General features: G+C 43.1%; 1 protein-coding gene across 1 annotated transcript in view; it reads right to left on the minus strand.

Annotated features, from left to right (window-relative positions):
• Nucleotides 1–26,361, minus strand: part of LOC118789870 (serine/threonine-protein kinase MARK1-like) — a 79,768-nt gene extending 53,407 nt beyond the window's left edge. Inside the window, exons 1-2 of the mRNA XM_036546563.1 lie at nt 25,979–26,361; nt 274–477 (exon numbers count right to left, since the gene is read on the minus strand). Coding sequence (XP_036402456.1) covers nt 274–477; nt 25,979–26,029 — 255 coding nt within the window. The 5' untranslated portion in view covers nt 26,030–26,361. The remainder of the gene's footprint in view (nt 1–273; nt 478–25,978) is intronic.
• Nucleotides 26,362–27,212: the final 851 nt, after the last annotated feature.

Genomic DNA, 27,212 nt, shown 5'->3' on the forward strand with positions numbered 1-27,212 from the left:
GTACAGCAGCAGTGCCCCAACAAGGAACTGAACCTGCAACCTATCGGTCATAAACCCTGTTCCTTACCCCTATGCTACACTGCCAGCCCCCGAGACTCAAAGCTCCTGTCCCTGCAATGACACCCCGTACCTTGGTACCAGATTAAATGAAATTTTGCAATAAATGCTAATTAAATAGAAATCCAGTACAGACTCCAATTTAAGCCAAGGTCTGGGCAGGTCTCTGTCCTGCTCCCGGTGCAGTCGAGAACACTTTTAGCGGGTCTCCCTTACCTCTCGGCCTGTCTGCACATGCCTCGCCAGCTTCACCTTGGCGAAGTTGCCCTTGCCGATGGTCTTGAGGAGGCGGTAGTTGCCGATGTGCGGCTGCTCGTCCGAGGCCGAGGAGATGGAGTTGCGGCAGCGCGGGAGGCTCTGCCTGCTGGTGGACTTAGAGGGAAGGACCAGGGGCTCCGGGTAGCCATCGACCGACGTGTGCTGCAGAAAGGCAATACGGGTGGACATCAGCAGCATCCTCAGACAGGTGCAACCGAAAGCAGCCCCGAAACCAGAGAGAGGCCCTCACTCCAGAGACTCTGCACAAAGACTGAACGACCTCTTTGGGCTGCCACCATGCCAATACCGCAATCCCGTGTCCCATCAGAACTGACCCCGCCGGCTCCGTTTCCGATAAGGAAACGTGATCCGGTGTTCGCAGTGAATCCAGGGCGCTCCCACCGGGCACGTAGCAGGTCGCGATGCACCGGCGTCAGGTTCCTGCTCTTCACCACCAACCGTAATGACCTGCATGCCGCAGTACGCACAAAGTCCGCACACTTCCACTGAACCTCTCCAATAACATCGTTCTTTCTGTTGCTGCGATAGTCAAACTTCTTTGTATCTGAGCTACTACTGAAGATGTTACTGCAGTGGGGGATATATTTGAGAGACTGCTTACAAAACATTTTTGCTTGGACACATACAGTCCTAGTGGATGTTCCTGGCATTGAATATCACTGTACAAGCCAGCAAGCAAGCCAATTGGTTACCAGTATGTGCACAGTAAGCTAATGAGTTAGCAAGGAAGAGAGATGAATTAACCTACTTTTTTATTTAGCTAATTTTCTTTGACTTTTCAAGGACCCTGGAATATTTGACTTTTCAGGAAGAGAGATACAATTTTCAATGATGATTACAAACCATGTATGACTACAGCTAAGATTGGGTCCTATGGAAAGGGTGGGGTGACACTGGCTGAGCTGTTAGAAAGCAATGAGAGGACAAACTGCTGCTAAAATGATTTTCTCTCAGGGTAAAGTGGACATTTTGGTGACAGTGACACTTTCTGGCACAACTGTGACACTTCCCCGCATGTGAGGTCTGCTCTTGCAGGGGGCTCTGAAAGTGGAGCTCACTTTCAGACGAGCAGGTCCAGACATGACGGGAGAGTACCCTGGTCCTATGAGCAACGGAGCCCGCTCAACCAGGTCAACTAATGTTAGTGCCACAGGGCACACACAGACAACCCAAAACTGATGAGTGACCAGCATCAGTGCTAAGAGATGTCTGCAGCAAACAGGCAAGAAAAATGATTCACGACACACCGCCCACTTCTACAGGGGGGAAAAAAAAACCCAGCTTTCAATAACCTCGCTTCACTTGGTTTTCTTATCTTACAGACAACAGCAACTGGAGCATGAGAGCACCCAGACAACAGTATCTGACTCAATCTTATTTCACGCAACAGTTTGTTTCCGAGCACAAGGCTGATTCATGACATCATGATGACACAACAACACCAGCCTGCATGATACCACACCTTGGCTGCATTCATTTTATTCTGAAATGTTTGAAGTTGTGACTTCATACAGCTTCCAGCATCACAATGTGTTGTAGCTAAAACTGAGCGGCATGTGAATGCACAGCATACCATACACAGAGCCAGATATAACGAAGATAACCAAAAATAAATTAGCCTGATAAAGCACATCAAAAACAACTGGGGCATGAAAGCAGCCAGACAAAATTATCTGCCTCAATCTTATTTTGTACAACAACGTAGCTTCAGAGCAGCAGATGGATTTGACCCAGTCATGTATGATCGCTGTGTGATCCTACAGAATTACATTACAGCATCCAGGACATTTATCTATGCCTTCACAGGGCATGGCTGACAAATGATCTACCCTGTACACCAGTGCTATTCAGATAGGAGCCTGGGCCAAACAACTCCCACCATGGACTTCCTGCTGACCCTTTGACCACAGAGAAACAAAACCATATGCGTAATATTAATATTTGAATCTGAATTTAAAAACTGTGTAAAGTGCACTATTTAAAATTGCTTCAGTTGGTATCTAGCTATATAAATTGCTAATGCATGTACAATAATACAACTGTACACTGCGTGTGAGACTTTGAATAAGTGACTACATGTTCTTTATTCACTGCTAACTATCAGGAACTAGATCAAACTGAGTTTGCACTTGAAAACAATGACAGAGAGAGACCGTGGCTTTGAGCCAAGTGGAGAAGCTGTTCTACACAATGGCACCTCGAGTGCTAAACAGTGAACAGAGGTCAGCAGATAAAAGATTTATACAGAATGAAAAGAAGAACCAGATTTACAATCTGTTCTAGATGACAATGTGCTTCACAATACACCCAACTGTAAAATCACATGTAATGCGTTTCTGTAACTGTAATTTCATTTTATTGAGAAACATAAGAAAGATGTTCAAAAACATAACACAATGAAGTGTTGCACAATGAAGGCCACCCTTCACACGCAAACAACACGGAACCCATTAATTATGAGGTAGCAAGTCACAGAAATCCATGGCTTAAGTAGCACTCATCAATTAACCAGCTGGAAGACCCGGTTGTAATGTATTTTACCATGTAAAAGAGTGGGTAACATAGCACAGCTGCTTCAACACTCTGAAGTGATTCTTTACTGAAGACCATAAAGGTCTATGCCAAGTCACTGTGCTTAACACACGATTAGCAAAAAGACTGGGATACATAAACACTTCATATAATAATTCCATAGTTTCACTTATTACATGTTCTGGGAAACATGCCTGCACTTTTTACACACTTTTACACTTTTTACAGTTTCCAAAAAAAATTCAAAAGGAATCATTATTTGGATTTTAAGCAGTGTCATCTTTATCCAGATCAGAGACAAAACAGAAACAGAGGGACCACAGGAGCAGAAATAGAGATGGTTTTATGAGTTTTATGTCAAACTTCTCAATAAGCCGTCTGGAGAAGACATGGTGCACAGTGAAGATCCGAAAGATCTCTCTTTTTCTGTCTGCCACCACCTCCTTGAGGTATTGCATCTGTTCTTGATACCAACGGATTTCAGGGAGGTGATATCACAATTAAAAAAAGTACAAGAAACAGCCAATATATTGGTTCCTGATGTCACCTCTCCTAATGTTATTTGTTGCAAAATAATTTCTGTTTTTATACATGTTTTTGTTTTCCACATAATGTCAAACCATGGGGACATTCAGTCTGTGTCTTAATGTTTGACCATAAAAGTAGATCTTCAAAAACAAATGCATTCCGCCATTTTTGCTCCACGGTCATCGGATATTCTTTGAGAGAAAACAAAACCCAGGCTGCACATCAATGTGACCAGACCACCAATGTAAAAGCAAACTCATATGAACACTGCAATGACATTGTTATAAGCTAGTCTGGGAAAACCTGTGGTAGACCTAGTGCCGAACCTCCCATTTGTCACATTTTCCAAGCATGGCTCAAGGGCCAAGTGCATGCTCAGTAATTCTCGGCGACCTTATGTTAAACAGGAAGATGTTCAGACTCAGTTATTGATAAACATTGGCAAATATATTTCTTGTGATACACTGACACTTTGTTTCTTCTGACCCTTCAAAAGTAAACAACAGAGATGTACTGTTCATAACATTTTTAGTAGGCCCACAGAAGTACAGAATACGATACTGCAACACCTAAATTTATAATTTACCTCAGGGGGTACACTCAGCAGGGTCCTGGGTCACGGTCTGACAAAAATATTCAATGCCTAAACATAGTCTTGAATTTCAACAATAAATTACATTGGTGCTTAAAAAAACCAACCAAAAAAAAACGAATCTGTTGCATATCCCATCTTTCCGATATTAAATTCTAATCTCTGAACAGTACCTACGAAGATTAATGAGCATGATTACGCTCTTGTGTTCTTTGAAATTTTGATCCCATGTTCTTCAGCAGGGCTATTCAAGCTCCGTTTCCATATTTTATGATTGCGCTTCTTAGATTTCTCCTCTCATGGAACAGTTGCAAAGGATCCCGTGTCATATCACATTGTATTAGCGCAGGTATTATTAAGACAGAAGCAAACACATTATTTAAAATATATTGGATTCAAAAGCAAAATCTAGGGTTTCAAGCTAGGAAAAAACTCTACTAATAATCTGAGAGCACAGCTGCCATCTGCTCCCAGCTGTAAAGTATTGCTTTACTGTCAAAACAGCAGGATATAGCTTTTGGCACAAACATCTTCAGTAATCATGTAACCGCCTTACTTCCAGTCTTTCACGGTTTTAATCATTTTCTCATCTTGACACATGCTGAGCGTTTAGAGTGCTCATTTCAGACGATGAATCTCATCCCAATTAAAGCGACACTTCTCTTGGCGTTTCCACACCCCTTTACTTACTATAAGGGGAACAAATCAGCATATTCGACTGACCTCAAAGGGACATCTTCAAAGGCGATTATTTCCCAAATTCTAAAAATAACACAGAGTGAAGGTTCTAGACTTGATTCTTTGAAGAGCCAGAGGAATCTTTCTGAAACACTTTCGTTAACTCAGCACTCTGTAAGTAATTCAGTGTTCAGTAATTACAGCAAAGACCTATACCATAGAGCTCAGCTCAAGCACAGAACCTTAGGGGAGATTATATACCAGTCATGGCATTTCTTCAAAAGCCACTCTTGCCCTTTCCTGTCCACACAAAAATATGCTCCCCACCAACCTTTCACCCCACAGCCCCAAAGGAGGGAGGAGCACATCTTGACATGAGGCCACATCGTCCGGGTTTTCACTCTCACCACGCACCCCCTTCTGAAAATTCACAATGAATATCCACACATGAAATCCACATATGAATCCTCAAAGGGCTTTTTGCTTCCATCTGTAACCATCTGTTTGTTTTCAAGCTTGGCGAGTAAATGGACACAACAGACATAGTTCTAACATCTCATCTGACCAGTCTATAGCCTGGCATACCAGCAAGTTCAAGGCAAAGTACAATCAACGGGACTATTCTGCTTGAAGAAGACCCATTGCTCCCCAGGCTATTTCTTGGCGTCCTTCATGCTAAGGATATTCACATCAGAGGAGGAAGAAAACCAAGCTAAAAGCAAAAAAAATATTTTTAAGCATTATACAAAAAATAAACTTCCCCCAGCCTTCTCACAGCCTAAGGGTTGAACCGGGAAAGGGGATGACTGTTTTTTATCAGCAAATAGGATTAAGGACTCTTAACTCAATCAAACTTCACCATTTTCAGAGTTTTTTCATTCTACTAAAACTGCATCTGGAAACATTCTACAGCAAAGAAATCCAAACCTCCATGGTCAGACAAGAGCTTGTTCCTGTAATAAGCACTGATCTTTGCTAAAAGAAGGAGCATTCTACAGAGTCTAGACTGAAAAGGGCCATGATAGGGACCCGGTTCTAGAGGTTCTGGTGTGTGGTGGGTCAGTAACTTCATGGAGAGATGCAGGTGGCTGCATCAGAGCATTTCTGACTGCTCTAACTGTGTCTTGGTCATTGCTGTGCTTCCTTTACACACAACACAACAGGATTCAAATGTACCAGACATGAGAATTGTATGCAAAGGACAAAGGGGTATGTAAAGAGCATTATTATTTAAAGATTTAAAGAGTATTATTTTACAATAATAATCCCCTAAAATATATGCTTTAGGTCCACGTATGTGGGAGAGGGAGGGGGTGTGCCTGTGTGTCTAGATTAGTGAGGGAGTTCTGCCAATCTGATTTAGTACAACTTCACCAAAAAAGCTGAATGTGATTTTAACCGGCAAATCCAAAAGAGATTATACTATTGATATCCAATTCATGAAGAACTGAAATGAATCATGCATTTATTAACAGATAAAGCTCAGCAGCTATTATAAGGGTCAACATGGAGGATAATGTGAATACAAGTGCTAGATGTAATTAACATGTAGCAAAAATAAATCATCCTGATAATGTACATCAATATCGAATACGATTTCGAGTACACTGTGTAATCAGCCTCATGAATACTTATGGAACTGTTGGAAAGCTTAAAATGTACTTTCTCAGCGAATCACAGACAACCATGACAGTGTATCCTATAGAAAAGCACATTTAGCACATCATTTGTTTCTTGTATGATTCATAAGAGTGAAATCTTTCAGGTTTTATCCCTGCCTACAGGAGAAAGGGATGAATTTTTTTGACTCCCTCAAAATGTGGGCACTGGGGTTTATATTCCCAAGTAAGAGCAAAGCAAAGAATTTATTGAAAAACGTACACACTGACTCATGACAAATACCAAAGAACGGTTAAGGGCTTTGCCTTCAGTCATGCACACCTAATTACAAACCAGGTAGAGGTGATGACTCAATGTGGCGCCATTTTCCCCATCATCCTCTGTTCTGACAGAACAAAAAAGGGCTGTACAAACTCTCTGCCAGTGGGCTCTGCACTGCTTCAACCCATACTGTTACACTTTTCAGAGTGCCCTACGGTAGCAAGGTCAACTGCTGAAGGCCTCCCCGACCACCTCCACTGTCACCCCTCAAATAACCTCCAAGTACCACACAGCAAACATGGGCGTCTATCAGCTCTCTTATACCAAGAACGTAATGGGAGGAGTCTCAGGGTCGGGCCGTCTCCCAGTCACCAGGATTAACACACCTGTTCCTCGCTGTCATTTCTGCGGTGGTTACTGCTGAATAGGACTGTCCTTGGCAAAACCAAGGTCCCCGGAGGCAAGGAAACGGACAAGCGGTTTTGTGTGGATAACGCGCGTCCAATCAAAAGCCTCGCAGAATGCTGACGTACGAAGGGGGTTCTTAAAATAACGCTCAACAATGGAATGCAGCAATTCGCCCACGGGTCACGACAGAGACAGAGAAAAAAAAAAAAAAAAGCCAGGTCTCTGTGTCGTGTATTGAGATACAGAAGAATCACGACTGCATGCTCACTTTCTCCCTGGAAACAGGCAAGAGCAGGGGGAACCAGGACTGCGGCACGCTAAACATTAGCTGCAGTGCTCATTAAAGTTTCTCAAGCACTGTATGAAACTCCAGCTCTTTCTGCGCACATAATGATTCCCTGCAAAGAGATCCGTGTCTGATCACTCTTCCAATGAACAACAGCTTTTTCATTTTCTGCCGTTTCAGATGTGAGTATTAATAAGGGAAAAAATTACCACTCCAGAGGTTTGGTTGATTATTGGTAATTGTTTATTCATAAAATTTTAATACTGATCCAGTAGGTGATAATATGGTTAAATATTAAAGCTCAGCTCAGAATGGGCTTGTATGTTGTGTATGAAAATAAGACGCGGAAAGGGAGGAGGGTAATGGCCAATGTATTTAACAGGGCAGCAGACGTGTCCCAGCAGGCCTCACCATGACCTCATCTTACTGCCACTGCTGCAGATAAACAATGCAGTCTCCTGTCTTCGGTGAATTTCTGTGGATTACTACTTCCCGTCAATGAGGACATACAGTGACGTGGGCGTAAGCCGAGACGGGGGGGAGAGAGAGACTGACATGACATTTCTCCCCCTTTAAAAACGGATTAATCAAACAGTTCAAATCCCCCTCATGATACTTCCTCTGCGTCCCCTGGTTTTGAAATGCATTGTCTGATTGCGTGTGACGGGGCTGGATTAGTCTGTGACATAAACAACCGAAATGAATGTGATTCAATGATCACGTGGTGGCCGTCCAGACTCCCTGCCAGCCAAAATAACAGAAAATCTACCGGGCTACTGGTGCACTAAGTTTGAACAAATCTTTAATCTTTGCTTTCCTTCAAAAAAACTCATATCTTTGGTTTCATGCACTTGTATCTCTACTAGCTAGCTTGTACCTTGTCTGGCCAACAACTGAAACTTGGTGTTGCAGAGCTTCTAATATTGTTGACTCCTGACATGGTTATTCATTTTGTACTGTGCCTCATTTGTAAGTTGTTTGGATAAAAGTGTCTGCCAAATGAATAAATGTAAATGTAATTGCAAACTAAAAAAACCAGGTAAGCAGAGTTCTGGAAAAAAGAATGTGTCATTAGTTGGAGCACCATGCATTTTCTGGGGTCAGGTGTGATAAAATGCAAATGCAAAAGATTTATGTAATTATACAACTTGAAACTAAAACATTGATGGCTTTGTTTCCACTACTAACGCACAGCTAGCTTGCCTGTGAATGGAAATAAACAAGGCAAGAACATAGTATCGCTTTATCTCTCAGTCAGTTCACTCAACCTCGCCGACATATGACCCCGATTCTGTGGAAAATTTACCACTTTAACGGGTTTACAGGCAAAGGCATTTTAAATTAAATAACTATTGTCGCACCTGACAGGAAAGCCAATTGTGTTTTTCCATTCTTTTACTTTCGTAGTCAAGAAAAGGGCGCCAAGTTCATAGAAGAGCAGAGGGTAACTTTTAAACCGAAATCACAATTACGCAACTAACAGCATAATGATCAATTGTATAATTTCAACAATAAACTGACACAGTTACAGGTAAAGGAGGAGGAAAGGAAACTCAAAAAAAGACACAGGGGCAAAAGGAGGTCAGCCATGATCTGACAGATGTGTACATCTGCACAAATATTCCCCTGAAAAAACTGGATCATCCAAAATGACATACATTTTTAAACAAGCATGTAATAAATGGTGGGCCAATTCCCTCAGCCAGTCAACTCTGCAATGCACATCTGCTGTGGACAGCGGACTTACAAGAAATCAAAATGAAAGAACTGACGAAAACATCTGAAACACTGTCTGTAGACACTTCATGTTTCGCAAGGATAATTAATTATGGACGTTCTGAGAGTGATTCTGGCTGATTCAATGTATCTACTCTATGTGAATTAGTCCTCAGTGGCAGATGGCACCATGAAATGTTTAAACGCATTTTGCAAGTTGACTTCAAAAACGTGACTCCATTTGTGTCAGACAATACAAGCTACACGTTGAAGGCCTGCAATGACATGGTTTTGACATCCTTTGAGGCTTGCTGACAAAAATGATATCAGAATCCACGAAACCCACAATGCACTTGAGGAGATGACAAATGAATATGGAACACTGGCATAAAAGATGTACTGCTCAGACAGAACAATAAACTACCAATATGTTATGTTGTTCAACAAGGTTTCAGAAAAGCCAATGGCATATTACAACCAGATCAAATAAAGAAAATGTGTCAGGCAACCAGCTCACAGATTTCTTCATGCTGTCAGGATTTTTACCCCTTAAATTTGCAATTTGGATGTGGAAACCATCCTGTTAGATTGCAGTCTCTGCTTCAATGGAGACTGAAAATCCAAAGTGGATGACAACAAACATGTCCTTAATTTGTGTAAAATAAACGATATACTGATAATGATATTCTCTGATATACTGATATGAAATGATTTACCAAGTAACAGCCTGCTACAGATTACTCAGATGTGACAGATGCATTTTACTCCATTGGGTAATCTCTCTCTCTCTCTCTCTCTCTCTCACACACACACACACACACACACACACACAGACTAAGTGTTTTGGCTAAGTGAGGGACTCGGTGAAGGAGCCATTCTGCCTCTGGTGCTGTTGAGTCAGCAAAAAGGCCGGGTCCATAAGGCGCAATCTTGTGATTCCAGACACCTTCACTGGACTGAGAGCACACTTCCTCTGCCAATTACCTTGCGTCTGATTCATTACCGTTCCCCCCGTCAACTGATTTCTGCTCGTTTTGCCTTGTAGGATGCTGATTAGAATGACCCTTTTTCTTTTCCATAAGATCAATGCTTTGGCTGATACTTCCACTTCACTCCCTCCAGGCTAGGTGTACAGATTAGCAAATGAGCGTAATCAGTTTTACATTGTGATCTTGCAGCCCAACCAGAACAAATTCCCCTTCATGACTAACTGCAGCAGTTGAAAAGACCTTTTGTCTGTATTTCAGAAATGGTTCACTGGTCATTGCCATCTCAGTGCAATCTGTAATGTGACTACCTTATGGAAAAATCTGTAGGCCCCAAACAAATGTCTTTGAAATATAAACAGATCACAGGTGGACTGCAGGAGAGATGTTTTTGGTAATCACAATAATTGCACATCAGTTAGTAAACAAGCACACACACACACACACACACATTATATATATATATATTTTAATATAATAATAGTAAAAATAATAATATAGATATACTAACATGTATATATATATATATATATATATATACACACACACACACACACACACACAGAAATGCAAAGTGTTACCAAAATAAAATCATGTCATTGAAAATAGTCACAATAGTCACAAAAATCAAATAAAATAAATTATTCAAATCAATGCTTTCATAGTACATGATTACTCAAGTACCATTCATTACATTTACACTACATTATTAATATCTAGCAGAAGCTCTTATCCAGAGCAACATACATAGGTTACTATTTTACCCATTTATACAGATGGATATTTACTCAGGCAAGTATGGGTGAGGTAGCTTGGCTAAGGGTACAACAGCAGTTTCTCAGTGGGGAATCAAACCAGTAACCTTTTGGTTACAAGCCTTGCACCATACCACTACACTGCTGCCCCATCAGAAATTCATCTTGCCGTTCCCGTTGCTTATCACATCATTCCCCATTGAACCACACAGGCCGCGGTCTGCAGGCGGTCAGCTTGCAAACAGCACTGGGCATCCAGTCATTGGAGCATTCATGATCTCTTGAGTATGAGTGCGTTGTCTTTCTGAGCCTTAACAGAAATGTGGCAGTTCCCCCTGACACACTAACTCACTGAGCGACTTGGTCAGGCGTCTTATTAACCACAAGCCCCCCGATGGTCTCCTGAAGTATTGCTGATAAGCAGAACACTAATTAACCAGCAAAGACATCGGTGAGGGCATTTTACTCTTCTATTGTCCAGCCAAATGTCTCTGAGTGGTTTGTGCCATTTACTGTTCTCTGCAGGTTTGGTTTGAATCATCATAGGCTCTGTTTTTCATCCTGCTGTTGCTTTCAATGTTTCCCTACTGTCAGCTCCACTCTACGCTTTCTCTGTATGTTTACTAAGGCAGTGGAATAAACCTTGTTCAAACTGCTGGTAGAGTGGTGTAGAAGGAAAGCACTTACCTGAGCAGAAAATAAAGAGCAACTCTGATCAAAGTCTAGATGCTTGCATGTTTTATCATACGTCGCATCTAGGCACTAAATGAAATATTGTCATTTCGAACTGTGTAAATTTGAAAAATGACAAAATGTTTCATGGCCCTGAGAATACACCATGAAATCTACTTACTGTACCGTGTGACCTACCTTAAAACTGACAACAGTGTAATTTACTTTTTCCAAAAATCATGTCTCAATCATGTCTCAGAACGAAATTATGATCTGGCACATAGAAGGTATCATAAACGACCTTTTATTTGTTTTTACCTTTAATAAATGCAAAGTTTAAAACTTTCAGACGTTAATGCAAACCCTACTTTGTTTTGGATATGTTAGCCATGTTCTGCTCATAGCTGCATGGCTTTCCTGTACCAAACATCTGGGTTCCTCATACAGCCCATAAAAACCCTCCTGTGTGCTTGTACACCTGTATTTGTGTCTCCAGTGCTAGACTAGTGTTCCATCCAGGAGGTGGTCCACTCACTAAAAGCTGATGGATGTATGGATGGGTGGATGGATGGATGTTTTTTTTGAAAGCACATTGATATTTGCATTGTTAAATGTTGTCTGCGGAAAAAAAAATGTTAAAAAATGTTTTTGAGAGACATCAGGAATCACAATGGATCCAAAACAGATTTTTACAGTTTGGTCCTGTGTGCAACAACAATCTCATGTCCGCTTTATGCAAGTGACAGCCCCACTGGAGAGCAGCCAGTCTTCCCAGGAGGAAACTGTGTCCAGTCCAATGTGAGAGGGCCCAGGGCTCCCTCTCAGCCCGAGATGCTGACAGTGAACGGGACAGCATTTATTGGGGGGGTGATGCTCCACTGCAGTTCATGCACAGAGCGCAGATGTGCCGGCAGGAACGGCTCATTAATTACTCAGTCCATTAAAGCCGAACAGAGACGAGCGGGCTCTTACCACGCGCCGAGCGGCGCTGTGGGCGGCGGGGAGCGCCGGTCGGCGGGCGTGTTTAACGAGGCCTGCCTGCTTGCTCTCCGCCGAGCCGCTACTGCCTGCAGGTCTTTTTCCTCTCAGGCTGGAGGATCCACGGGCCTGCTAGCACTGTGCACTGATCAGAGACCGCCACGGCATTATCAGCATGGGCTGCGGGTGACCATATAAACGTCACCGTTACCGAGCAACAAGGGCATGGCTGACCACTAAGCCTTCCCCAGTAAGTCCTCAAGACAAACTCAGCTGAAATTTAAACATTTTGTTCTGAGATGCTATTTGCGTAACTTGGTTATGCCCGGTTAAATACATTGTGGGGTTAGTATTCCATTTTTTGGGAAATGTATTAAACTAACATTAAACTTATAGATTTCTGGAAGGCGAGAAAACATCGGCCGTTTGGGTGAGTGTACTGACCCTATATGGGTTGTATACCATTGAGGAAACATGACAAGGAAAAAGCAGTCTTCAAGCTCTTTCACCGGAGCCCACCACTCGCCATTGGCTGAAATGTTAACAGAGATTTCCCCTCACAACCGTATACAAAGCATCTAGCACTTTACATTCTAGTACTGTCATTTAGCAGATGCTCTCACCCAGAGCTCCTTCCGTAGGTTACAGTTTTTTATACATTATCCACTTATACAGCTTGATATTTACTGAGGCAATTGTGGATTAGGTACCTTGCCCAGGGGTACAGCAGCAGTGCCACAGTATGGAAACGATCCAGCAACCTTTCGGTTACAAGCACTGCTCCTTACCACTATACTACACTGCTGCCCTTATCAGCAATGTTTCAACTTCAGCTTGTTTTAACTTCATTCAAAACATGAGTTCAAAGATTAATTGCAGCTTATGTAGGCTTGTTTCAGTTTCATTTAGCTATCCCACAAGTTGAAAGCCAGTTGCCAGGTGCAAACCAAGTGGTGAAAGTAGACTTAAAATATACAGGTATTCCAGCTTTAAGACTTGTCACCTCCATTCCCTCAGAAAAGAATTGTCTGTGTCAAGGAAAATTAGCTACATCAAGTAAATATTAAATGTTTAAAATAAGCAATTCCCTCATGCCATGGGTGTTCAAGCTCTGGACTAACAAGGCTGGGAACTAGAAGGGTTATCACGGCTGAGTGACATTTACTTTAGGCAGGAGACCTTGAACATCGACATAAAAATAAACAAAATATTAGTTGATTCCTTGTCATGGGTTCTTTGCCCAAAACAACACATAAAAATGCCACTATAAAGAGAATAATAAATGAGACGAAGGTCCCACAGTGAGGACAGCACTCATGTTTCAGTGGTGTCTTGTCTGTATGTCTGCTACTTACACACTCCTTTGCTTTTGCTCCAGTGTTGTTGCTATGACAACGTATGTAACAAGACCCCTGACACCAGAACTCAACCTTACGCCCCCTTTAACTAGTGAATCCTAACTGTGTAAATCCTTCCAGTATACATTCTCTCTGAGGAAGGAAACCAAAAGTAATGGAATGAAATCAGACACCAATGGGCTATTGGCAACCTGACACTTAGGATGGTCCTACACTTCAGCCATTTCTCAGCTCTTTCTTTAAGATTTATGATAAAGTTGGTGAATGTGTGTTACACAGCCCTCACAAATTGACTTACATAGTGTCACTGCAGTTCCACCTACAGCCACTGAAGAGGGTGAGGGCAGTAGTGAGCCAGTTGCCACAGCAACAGCAAGCCTACTCAGCAAGCCAACTCAGCAGAGGTGAAAAAACATGACATGACTTGAAAGAACCGAGTTTCAGAATACACTCGTGTACCCTAAAAACGTTCTGGTTCAACGCAATCTGCAGTTTTCAGGGTAAGGATCAGAGCCATTTATAGTGTTGAGAAGTGCTACATTACAGCTAAAGGCCAACACTAGACTGACTGAAGGTACAGCAAAATGTTAACATATAATAGCTCCAAACATTCTCCAAATTTCAATGCTTCTGGTTATACAGGCCATCCTGTAAAGGTTGCAGTCCGATCAAAATATGCTATATCACCTGTATTTCTTAAATCCATTTTAATAAGGATTAGATACATTACAACTAATCTGGATAGAAGTGAGTTATATCTATGAGATCATGTTTTTTTCCACCAGTCTACACGGCTTCTGTTTAATTCACCGTTGTTTAAATTCAAACCATTACTTGCGGCTTAACAGGGGCTCCTGCCTCTCCATTAATGGACCGCTGCCCTCAACCACAAGGGGTTATTTTTAACCACAAAGGGGGAAATTGAGGTTTGCAGTAGACTGAGCATAAATTTACAGTCAAGCTTAGCGTCGGGTTAAGCGCGGTCAGGGTCAACTCAACACCGCCGGGGAGAAGAGGGCAAAATCCATCAAACTCAAGCACCCCGCTTCACTATCAAAGGGAATTATCTGGGAATAATGCACGCTGACATACAGCAGAGCAGACACAACAAGCTAACATGAAGTACCAACAAGTGCGGGCGTTTCCTATAGAGTAAACAGGATGAGTGATTGCAAACCAGCAGCAGAGATGGCCAGTGTTATTACACTGAAGAGACTTCACCATTGCAGAAAAATCTGAGAGGGGGTGGGGGGCGGCTGAACTTGAGAGGACTTGGACTTTTGCCTGAAAAATGATGCAAGCGCGTCTTATTCTTTGGCAGCGCCTTCCCCTCCAGCAGTCAGAAATGAGTGTGCCGTGTTTGTGGGGTCAAGTTCGACAGATTTAAGAGAGCGAGCCCACGCCCCTGCGAACATCAGCTAACACAACACATCAGTTAACACAAGGCCGTTATTCATTGGACACTCCCCTGGGCCACTGGCTCTTTTACACCTACTACAGTATTCCATCACCACTGTTCCTCACCATCGGTTCCCCAGAAATCTCCAGCCAAACGGCCATTCTGTTACACAGGACGATGACTTCTGCCCTGCCCAATGCAGTACTGTGTGCCACTCTTTGAATATGTTTAGCTTTGAATGGTATTTTACAAATAAATGTAATATTTGGGGGGGGGTGTTTCTGTAAGTAAAATTCCTGTGAGGATTGCTGGGAGAAAATGCCTTACAGGGTTGCATGTCTCTTAGAATATTTGGTGTCTGCAGAGACACACACTTGCAGATGCTTGTAGCAGGTAATACCAGCCACCAGTGACTTTTGATAATAGGCTTACTGTTGAAGCTAGTGAGCCAGGTAATTTGTTAGCAATGCTGGACATAACTATGAATACAAATACTATCAAAGCAGAGTGTTAGCAAGAAAGACTTTTCTTTTTATGTGGGCAACTTTTTGTCACTTTTCAAAAATGAGGCTATCTGGCCACTTTCCATGACTTTCTAGGATGAGAATGTTGGCAAAAATGTTGGAGGATCACAGTAACCATTTGCACGGTAATGCTCGGGGTCAGCTCTGCGGCCGCACAGGGGGAACTCTGCGATACGTATTACCGCACCTTCTGCACCGACCACGACAGCTGACGCCGTCAGTCGGGCCAGGAGCGCTGCTCTTTGGAGTCCTGACCTCACGAACACCACACCCCAAAGAACAAAACCCCGCTCGGGTTACCAGAGTCCAGCAGCTCAGATTACAGCAGAGTAACGCTAAACCATGCAGGGCGTCATTCAGTTCTCCTGACTGCAGCCACTGTGCGGACGAAATATAAATTACTTCGACTGACAAATGGTCCCCCTTGCTTCAGTGCAAGCGCAGCAGTCTGTGGCCTTGAGGGATTTGTTTTACTGTACTTTGTTGGTATACACAGAAAGGTCAGGAGTTTCCCCCTGTCCACCAAGGTCCCATTACTTAAATCAGTGAGTGCTATGGGGTTACAGCAGAAAGACAGGTGTGTGTGTGTGTGTGTGTGTGTGTGTGTGTGTTGACACTTATCTTACTTCCCCCGTTTAACCTTACCATGGCCACCCATGACAAAGAAAAAGGCAAAGCTCTCAATCAGGAAACGTTTCTTGATATAGCAAAGTTCCTGAATTCATTAAAAGCACAAATGGGCACCATTACAGCAAAATCAGAATCAACAACAATGCAAGGAGGTGATTTGAGCCTTAAGGCCCGGAGTAGAAGCACATGCTCAATGACCCAAAAACTAGTGCTAAGGGATCTGAGGATGGCTATTAAACATGCAGTGGCACAAACATATAATTACAGTCTGTTCTGCGTGGTGATCAGCTTCACCCTTCTGTGTCAGTAGTTAATGTAGTCCAAATGTCAAACTGCATATAATGCTGCAGAACTTCTCAAAGTGTTGGCTCAAGACATTGCAAAGGAAGCCCAGGATCCCAGATGTCTCCTTGTGTATAGCTGGGTTCTGTATGACAGTTTTCAATGTTTCATTCACAGTTATGATTTATGTATTTTAAACAATGGCAGCATTTACAAAATTTTTATTATGCATGGAGCTACTTCATGTACTAATGTCATGGTAAGACTTAGTTAACAGCGGAAGTGGTTATTTTTCTTTGATCAGTTTTATAATTACATATCCTGCAAGGCCATCCTTATGTTTGGTGGTCATGTCCTAGGTTACATCATGTTCATGATACTGGGTGTATAGATTCAATGTAAATACTTCAGATGTAAAATTGCACTGAGATGTTGCCAGTAACTGTCAAATATATTCAGCTCCATATAATATTCAGCACACTCATCTCTGAGATGGTCTTCTCTTTTCAGACAACAAACAGCCTGCAGTATACATTTTTTTAAATGTCTTTGACATCTGAACTCAATCAAGCGCAACCAGTTTTTGCACTTCTGCAAATGCCATCAGCTGGTGTTCGAAAGACTCCCTCTATGCCGGTCTCTTCTGCAGATACAAATCATCATTCTCAGGTTGGGGTCAATGCCCCCCTCACTGAATGAATTCCCCTTGCAGAGCAGATCTGATTCTCCATTCTGTCAGATAAGCCATCCTATTAACCCCACCACGTCATTTCTTGCCACGCACTCCTCCGATTATCTCTTCACCCACTCTCTGGAAGTCTTCCAGTGAAGATGTAACCTCCATGTACTATAGCTGAGAGAAATGGACACGCTGTTCCAATCCCTAGCATCCAGCACTTGCAGGGGTGGAACTGAGCACTCCCAATGCATGGCAGATGGACCCATTCCAGGACTTTCCAACCCACACCTTCCCCTCAGTACACTCACCTGTATTCTAAAACTTGGAATGGCTGGAACAGGAATGTACTGCCAGTGCAATTACCATGCATGCCACGGAGTACATTTTACAAGACACGTCAATCCTGAATTCCAGGATGAGAATCGATGCAGTGAGGACTACAGGTTTGAGACCTGGCATGGCCATGCCACAATGCTCCATGTTAAAATCTCAGGTGGGACTCTGCCACCACTCCCTTGAGCCAGGTATTTAACCTCATTTGCCTGATTAATATGCTGTCTGAATGGCTTGCCTTTACACCGCCAGCCCTGTGGAGGAGGGCACCTGCTAAGTAAATAAATCATACAATGTAGCGTAACATCCCCGGCGCTGGTCTCAGAGCAGCGGCGCTGCCGCACGCAACCTATTTTTCCACCAACAGGAAGCGGCGGGCGGCTGTTCTGAGAACGTGACCGGTCTCCCCTCTGAGAGCTCAGGCGACAAACAAACGGAGGGGGCAGGCTCCCGTGCGTGGGCCACACACAAGCTCTGCTGCCGCGCACGCCAGGCAACCAGCCTCTGAGCTCCCCGGAGACAGGCAGACCTGGAAGAGAGAGGGAACGGGGGGGGGGGGGGGGGGCAGCAGGAGAGGACTTCACTGCTCTGGTAACGAGGGCCAGAAGGAAGGAGGCCAGCTATGCGTCTAGGAAGGCGCTGTGGCCTAGTGGTAAGAAGATGGGCTTGTACACCAAAGGCTACCATTTTTATTATGCTGCTGAACCCTTTTGTGATGTAGTTAACCTGATCCGCGGTTAAATCTCAGTACATAACCAAATGTATACAGTACATGGATGACATAAAATCTGTAAGCTCTGCAAGTCCCTCTGGATCAGTGTGTCTGCAAAGCAAACATAATAAAAAGTAGTAATAATAATGAGGACGGTCAATCACAGCCGTAGCACAACGCCTGCCCAACGTTTCCCACAATCCACCACACCAGGAAGTTGTATCAAGAAGTCAAAAGGGACAGACCACAACACAGCTTATCAGCGTACCAGATGAATGGTGAGGGGTTTACAGACATCACCTTTAGTACCTGCGTCAGTCGCACTCTGAGAAATTGTTTGTTGCAGCGGAATTGGAAAAAGCTAACCTGACCAGGGCATGGTAATCTGATGCAAACAGAACAGCAGCGCCAAGGGATCCAGGTCATGACCTGATGTAGCACCAACACCTATATGGTATATTCGAAAATTCAGCTCCTCGTCAGACAGTGACACACAAGGCTGCAGAGGACAGAAGGACTTGAGCAGAGAAGTGGAGTGGCTCTGTGGAAACATGGGCTTCACACTGCAAAGCCCCTGGCTAGGTTTCCAAGCTCTCTTTCTCCCTTAATAAGGATTAGTCAAATGAGCCTAAAATTGCATCTCGCCCAGGAAAGATTTCAGGACATCAAACGAGTTGGGACTGCGGCAGAGGCAAGCTACACCCCAAAACGTTAAAGACACAACTCGGCACCTGCAGGTGTTTTTGAGGTTTTTTCCAAAGTAAATCAAACTGACAAGGCTAAAAAAAAAAAAAAAAAAAAAAGTCACCTCCTTTTCATCAGTGACTTCCCCTCCACTCAAAAGTCCCTGTTTTGAAATTAACTGAGGAAATGCAGCTCTGCCTGGCAAATGGCATGTGATGTAGAATTGCAAGCTGTCCCTTTCACTGCCTAAACTAAGCCACAATAACCTTTTGTACGGTTACCTGCGTGAGAGTGTATCCACGTCTGTGTGTGCATGCGTGTTTGCGCATATGTGTGCATGCCAGTGTACCTCCTAGGACAGTTATATGAGAAATCGTGAGGCTTCCTTTGAGAGGATTAACAGGTCCTGACTGAAGGGGGGGGGGGAGGCGGAGAAAGCCGCGATCAGATGCGAGCCGGCAGGGTCACTCCGGCAGTGTAAATCAGCAAGTTAGGAGCCGCCACGTGTGAACGGTGCCTCCGGCTCCCCCCCTATTCACACCCCTGTAAATCTCACACGTTTGTAATCTCCCCCCATTTGACGGGACGTGTCGCATGCAATGGCAGAAGGACACAGGGACAAACGCTGAGGCGTGATTTATGCCTCTTGCATTATGGGGAAAAGAAAACATCTAAGCAGTTGTTTAAAAATCAGATCTATTATCAGTCATAAACCTTTGACCCCCCCCCGGCTGGACTGAGAGGAAGCGCGGGCTTTAGGCTGGCTCGCAGGGTTGAGGTGGTAGTGGTAGGCCCCCGGGATCGCAGTGCACAGACAGAACGGATCTCCCGGGCCTGTCAGTCACTCCGTGCCACTTGGGAGAGGGGCCGAGGGGGAGCAGCACTTTGTTCCACTTAGCCAGAGCGGAGTTCATTAAACGGTGACCCAGAGGCATAAATCAATCCACTGAAACACTGACACAGCCACTCCAGACGAGGCTCAGGGTCTCTCCCGCATCGAAAGACAGCAACGCCATGAGCACATCACTGCCACACCCACTAGGGATCTCCCCTGTGCTTCTAGGGGGAGTTTAGGGGTGTTAGGGGTAGGGGTCTCTTCGCATTCACTGACACATGATAGACAGCGTTGTAATGACCAAGTTTTCCACAACATAGGCTTCCTTCAGTAACACAACATCATGCCTGCCAGGAGCACAAGATCTGCTGGTGTGTGTGCAGTCTGGGGCGTGGAGAGATGCGAGATGGACCTGTGTGTGTGGCAGAGTTCACCAACCACAGAGGGTCTGTACTAACAATCAGGAGGGGTGTTCTCACTTCAAACTAAGAGGCCCAGGAGAAAGGAAGAAAGAGACTGGCAAGGGGGCCTCCATGACAGAATTCATTAGCCATTAAACTAATGCCTTGTATCATGGACCCCAAGAGACTAACGGATTTGCCACAAAATTAAAAGACTGTAATAATGATTATGTCCCCATGTACTGTATGTTAGTGTAAAACTGTATTCCCAGCCCAATGATTCACTCTTGAAATGTTCACAACCTTGTCTATGGTAGCTCTGTTCAAAGCACTGGGAAGAAGAAAAAACATGTGAAGGAGCAGATGTTCAAGTTAAGACTCTTCTTTTAAACAAGGTAACTGTTGCAGCTTTTGGCTTGTAACGGTAAAGCAGTAGTTTTATGTTATCCAAAGAGTACATTACAAGTCACTGACAAAGTTCTTATTGGTTCAAACCAGTTCCCCGACACATACCAGAGGCAGTTTCAGAGCTTCTATGTACAGCGTCTACACACTATCCCACATTCTTTCATAAGTCCAAGAATGAAAGTACTGCCTGAGGACACAACTTTGTACAAAATGAAATTCTTTGCTTTTTATAGTTTTGAAAGCCTCTCATTTGTCATTATTGTTGTTCTTCTTCTGCCCTTTTCTTCTTAATCTTCCTAATTGCATGTACCGTAAAAAGTACAATACTGTAAAATGTCTATTGTGAACCAACATTAAACTCTGATGTCATCAAAATTATACTGTGACATCATCCTAATGCCCACTGTGATATCATTATCTTGTGATGTTACCGTTAATGAATCTGTGACATCATCAACATTCAGCATAATCACACGTACACAACGTAATCACACGTTTACATTTTGTCACTTAGCAGACACCATCCAGAGTGGCATGCTATATGAACATTTAACATTACATTCACGTTTCTGACATCAATCAGACCCTCTTAGCTAGAGCCATTCACACAAAATGCCATGAAAAGTTACACAAAAAGGACACCACAATCCACAAACTGGGAAAGATGCCATTCTTAGGGTCATCTCATGTAAAAAGGGGCTAACAGGCTTGCCCCCCCCCCCAGATTTTCTTGAAACTTGGCTTATGCATTTGTCACATGGAGATTCAAACATTGGAAATATGTCTAATTCATGCCTTAAATAAGTTTTGAGATATGGCAAATTGAAATAGCTTTTTTCTTTCATTTTTACACCTAGCTAGACATCCTTTCCAATACTGTCAATTTTAATCTAAGCAACATTCAGTCATGACCTTGGTGTCATATTGTCATAATCTATGTAATCACTGGTGTGCGGTGATTACATGCATTAATTTAGCCAATTTAAAAACTAATGATATGCATATTTAAAAGCAACATCTTGAATTTTAATTTTGGTATCATATGCTAAAGGCTATTGTAGAAGAGCAGCAAATTTCAATAGTGATACCTTTTACAGTTTTACAGATTGCCTACAACGAGGAGAGACCTGAAACTATTCAATAAATATATTATGATCACCAAGGCACTATACAGTCATTCCTATTGGATCACTATGAACTCATGCTTAAGCCTTAAAGCACAACACAAGATGAATCTTTCCCATGCCCTCCTCAGACACAGTTTAAGCTGTCTCCATTGACAGCGTTCACTGTTGTCAGGGGTTTCATTTTTAAAACACCAGAAAGAGCCAGAACAGGCAGAAAATACATTCCACCAAGAGAAACTCTACTGTGTGAGAAAGACTCTGGCAGAGTCAGAAGGGTAAGAGTTGCGGGACACTCCCTAGGGACCTTTATGCATATCGTGCTACTGGAATAGGACAGGGCTCCACATTAAATTTTCCGCAAAATCATTCTGCAATAAATCAAGTCATTACCAGTACATTATGTGAGGTGGTAATGAGGTATGAGTTGCTGCACAACTCTTGTTGATCCTGCCACACAACAAGAACAACAGCAGCACAAATTCCATTTTAATGTTATCTTGCTGGTTTATATATCACTGGCTGTAAATGAGCCCACTGGCTATGAGGCACTATGGAGCCCTCTAATGCATAACAATTATGTACTGACACACACTACACCCACGGACATGCCCGCCGTATTGTCAGGATTAAGTTAGAAAAAGTGTTTTTTGAAACAAAGAATGCGATAAGAGAGGAATATTAACCTCCACTTAAACTCCATTCCCACTGAACCAGCTTCTGAACAAATGGTAGCATTAACTGTGATACACAGAGAGCTAAGCAACATGCTGTTGCACCCACACTATGCTGGACATTCATTAATAAATGGCATGGCATACTGGATGCGAGTCCTCACGTCACAATAATGTGAGGTGAGAGGACCAACACTAGCGCATTTGGGGCTGTGCTGGTGTCAGAAAAGACAAAACGCATGCACAAATTAGTCACAAACGTACTGCAAACATAAACCCCTGAGTAAAATTACACCCATGCCATAAAGTTGCTCCAAAAGATAACCAGAAATTTTTGTGCAAAACAGCTCACACACACTATTCCAGTCTTTACCAGCATGAACGTCCCATAATTACACTCATAAATTCTTGGACTGTCATGGCTTCCACAACAACAGGAAAATTTCAGTGGGATTAAAAAATGTATACACATTTGCATTCCCCAACAGTCAAAGATGTCTTCCACACCTCCACCACTAACACCATTAAAATCTTTCCCATGTCCAAATTCGCCCAGCTTGGTAAGATTTGTCTTGTCTAGACCCTAATAGGATAAAAATCCAAGAGTTTCCCTGGAGATGAACCTATGAATCTCCCCCTACAACCTTGTCCATCATGCAACTGTGGTACAGGGACAGTGCAACAATAGAGGCTGCCATAAAAAAGCTGTCCCAGTTGAACTTTGGCTTGGGAAATGTGTGAAGGTGGCTTTTACACTTACAACAATCAGTTCCGTAGATGTGGACTTTGGACACAAATGGTCGCAGGAGGATTTCTTTGACTTAAATGCACCGACACAAAATTGCAACTCAGTCTGCAACATTCAAATACTGGCGAGGAATAAGGAAGTGAACTGATAACTGGGGTGGAGCTTTCCCTCTTTCCAGTGCGATAGGAAAGACCTAGATATGTCAAACTTGGTTGACTTGCACGTCCTCAGTTTATATTACCCTCAAGTTCATTGGAGGGGAGCTTCAAGTGCTGGGATATGGACATCAGTGGCAGCTGATGGGTCAGCGCTGAACTGTGCTTTGTTTGTACAGCACTCCCACTACGACTGCATATAACTGGAGGTCTACTGCCTGACTGGAGGTCTACTGCCTGACATGACCCCACCAACTGATATGGTCAGGCAATGCTGGACATTGAGAGCTTGAAAAGGACAGGAAAGAGAATAATTTCTGATACATCATTAACGTTTCACTGTTCTGTGATGTTCGTGATGAAAATTTTTTTAGGTTTACTAAAAATGATTTTCAACAATTTTCAATAATTCGCAGTTGGTCAATGGAAAACACCAACATGACTAATTCATAATAAACTGGCTGTTGTAGGTGGCTGCTTCAGCAGCATTTCGTATTTAAGTAACAGAAATAGAAAAAAAGTCTGTTCATAAACTGAGAATACAGTGAATTATGACACACTCTGGCACCTGCAATATGGTCAGAGAAAAGTGAGAGAGATCTTTGCCTTTATCTCTCCTTTCCGCTTGATCAGGGCTTCAGCAGTCAAAAACTTCACATGCGCTGAGAAAATTTCAGTTCACTGTCAGAGATACTGAGCCCTTGATGCCAGCAACAGGCTGCCACACCGAGAAGATGAAAGACTATGGTGAAATGTTACCAAGCTGTCAGAGGTAGCTAGCCTTTACCTCAAAAATCACACTATCGTATAGCCCCTTCGCACACAGGCTTACATAAAACAGATGTAAATCACAATACTGATGATGGCTCTTTTCCTAGACGTTACTATTAATACAGAGCTCAGAGCTGGACAGAGTGAAATACTGTACTCTGGAAGCTGTTCAGGTATGAAGCTGGGTGCCGCGATGACAGTTGAGCATGGAGTTACATCACAGCAATGAATGCAATGAATTCACAGTGAGCAACAGCTAGGGAAAGGGGTATGCTCCAGCAGACATACAGATAACAGTCCAGACAGACCTGCACCATTCAATTGATCAACTGCTACTTAGCACAGTTCCTTCGACAACCTGATTATCATAAACGCAGTCAGGACTTCCAGAAGGACCTACAAAATCAGCCAATGTGGGAAGACGTGGAAGATTTCATAACCCGCTCAAAAGTGTTTTCATAAACTCCAAGATACCAGCAGAATACTACATAAATACTATTACTATAACAGTGAACACAAAAAGAAAAAATTAAACGGCTACAATTTTGCATAGTTAAATAAAGACGAGTAATATTTCACAAAACATCACAGAAATGTCTACGCGCTTTAATGTACACTATAACATCAGGATCCCAATGACACAACCAGCGTGTCCTTTTGTATAGTCAGAATACAGGAGCATCACCACGTTAAGGAGTCTTCTGTGAGGCTCGGACCACCATGCTCTGTCATCTAAAAATGGACATTTTCATCAGCAATCCGTGCCACCATGTCACATCTTCAGTACACAGCGTATACGCATGGAAGTGCTACACGTCATAGCTTGCTCAATTCAAATTCAACTCAAGAATTCCATATTACGACGCAGAGGAAAAAAAAGAATCTAGATGAAATCAATGGATGAATGAACAGTGCTCTGAAAGCCGTTACACCTGAGAATCCGCTAAATAACTGTTGTGGGGATCAAGTTGAACTGCACTCGGTATAAAAATACGAACAAATGTAATTAATTGCGTAGCTTAAAGGTAAATGCTCTCAATTCTATAGCAAACCATACAGCCTGATAACTCATGTTCAAACTGCAGACCGAAATGCTTAATTTCGGATATTTCAACTGGAAAAATCAAGGACAATACTGACGATAGGCAGGCCAGATTCTTTCACAAACTGCCCTGTGCGCAAGGTCCAACAAAAGTCACTGCTTTGGGTCTGACTGATGGAATTTAAAACGGCAAATGAATTCGAGGTTTACAAAAGCAGAAATCACATTCACAAAAAGATCTACGCTAATAACTGCATTTCAAACGTATTGTCAAGAGAGCCATAATTTCCGACTTAATGAGAAAACAGCGTTTTGCCTTGCAAAAAGTAGGACACCAGCGGATACACAATGACGATGATTCATTCAAAAGCAGTCTATCCCGGGTGTAAAATATATCTGGCGGTGCAACAATTTCCTTACTCAAAATCTGGCCATAGAAAATAGCGTTGTCAAGTGATAGCAATGCATAAAAAGAAACGTTGCAAGGGAACTTGAATAGCCTACACAATCGGCTACTGTGCAATTCACATCTCACTGTAACACTTGGCTAAGTTAGCAAAGCTATCTTGCTAGTTGGCATCCAAGTTATCACGGCATGCGTATTTCCAAATGTCCTCTTGTGATTAGCTCGTCAATGACAGCAAAAGTAACTAACTGGCAGACTGTTTCTATAGCTTTTATACTCGTACCCGCGAATCCCCCTTTTCAGTCTGTTAGCTTGCAAGCTAATTCTGAAAGTATGCCCGTTCGCAGCGTTATTATGCAAAGTCGACATCAGTCCTTACATCGCTCGCCATGACACATTTACAGGGGGAAAAATCTACAAAATATATTCCCTCTGATGAAAAAAATACGGAATCCCAATACTTACATTCTCGGTGTCGCGCTCATTCACTGTGGGCAATGGCGTTCTGGTCGACATTTTGTGTTTTTAGGCCTCTTAGCAAAGCAACAAGCTTGGCAGCGCAGAGTGGGGGCAGCGAGATAGTAGGCGAATATTCAGCCCTCTACACCTCCGACGGCATTTTCACGCCGACCGTCCGAACGCCGATTTGTTCCACTACTGCATACTGAGCTTCGGGCCCCCTCGGAGCCAGGTGAAGGGGTCAAAGCGGCGTAAGGATGTTTCCCCCCCGGTAGCAACAGAACAGGCGAGCTCAGCGGAGAAGAGAGGGAATGGGAATTTGCATGAATCGGGAGTCTCCAGCGCGTTGATGCACTCCCATAGACACATAAAACGAGCAGGAGCCACGGGGGGAGTTTCACATCCACCGGCAAGGAGCTACCTCCTGCCCTCCTCAGGACGATAAAAGACGCTACCAGATTCACTTAAGGGAACACAAGGACACCACCGCCCCATGTTTCATTTAAGTTCCACTAATTTAGCTACTGTCTTATTTAATAGATCTGGTTGTTGGCAGCTACCCCAAGTTCATAATAATGCTGTTGTGCAGACCGCGAACGGTCTAGTTCGGGGTAAATGAAATCAGTTTTCACACCCCAGCAATTCGTCAAGGCTCTTAAAATTTCCCACTGTAATGTGGATTTCGGAAGATTGTTCAAGTGTAAGCCACAGGAGTTGCCTACCCCCTTCAAACCAGTGACATAATGTTCCCGCGGAGTCATGACAATGTGCTTGGACACACAGAATAAAGTTTTCGCCTTTGATTGGCACATAATTGTCACGTCACATAGGCCTAATTGTTGTGAAAATGGATAGATCTATTTTAACTCTCGCTAACTACCTTAACTGTAAACGATGCCTGCTCGGCTCCCGTTGGCTATCTGATATTTCAATGTTTAATCCTGCACCAAGAATCTGATACGAGATCTAATATGTTTTTGCTGTCGTGGGTGGTAGATATTTACATTTTTAATTAGTAAAGAAAATCATGTAGGCTACTATTCAAACGTCTATATGATAGCCCTCACGTGAAACTGTTTAAGCGAAACAATGGCTCCATCTTGTGAGACAGATTTGCTATTACACCCTTTTAACGTACACAAAATACGGAAAGAAATTAACTCATTTGTTTATTTACTCGTTTGTCGGCGTAAGTCTACTTAATATACTAATGCACACTAAAGCTATCTGAATTTTGGTT

Source organism: Megalops cyprinoides, chromosome 15 (assembly GCF_013368585.1).
Source record: "Megalops cyprinoides isolate fMegCyp1 chromosome 15, fMegCyp1.pri, whole genome shotgun sequence".
Taxonomy (NCBI): domain Eukaryota; kingdom Metazoa; phylum Chordata; class Actinopteri; order Elopiformes; family Megalopidae; genus Megalops; species Megalops cyprinoides.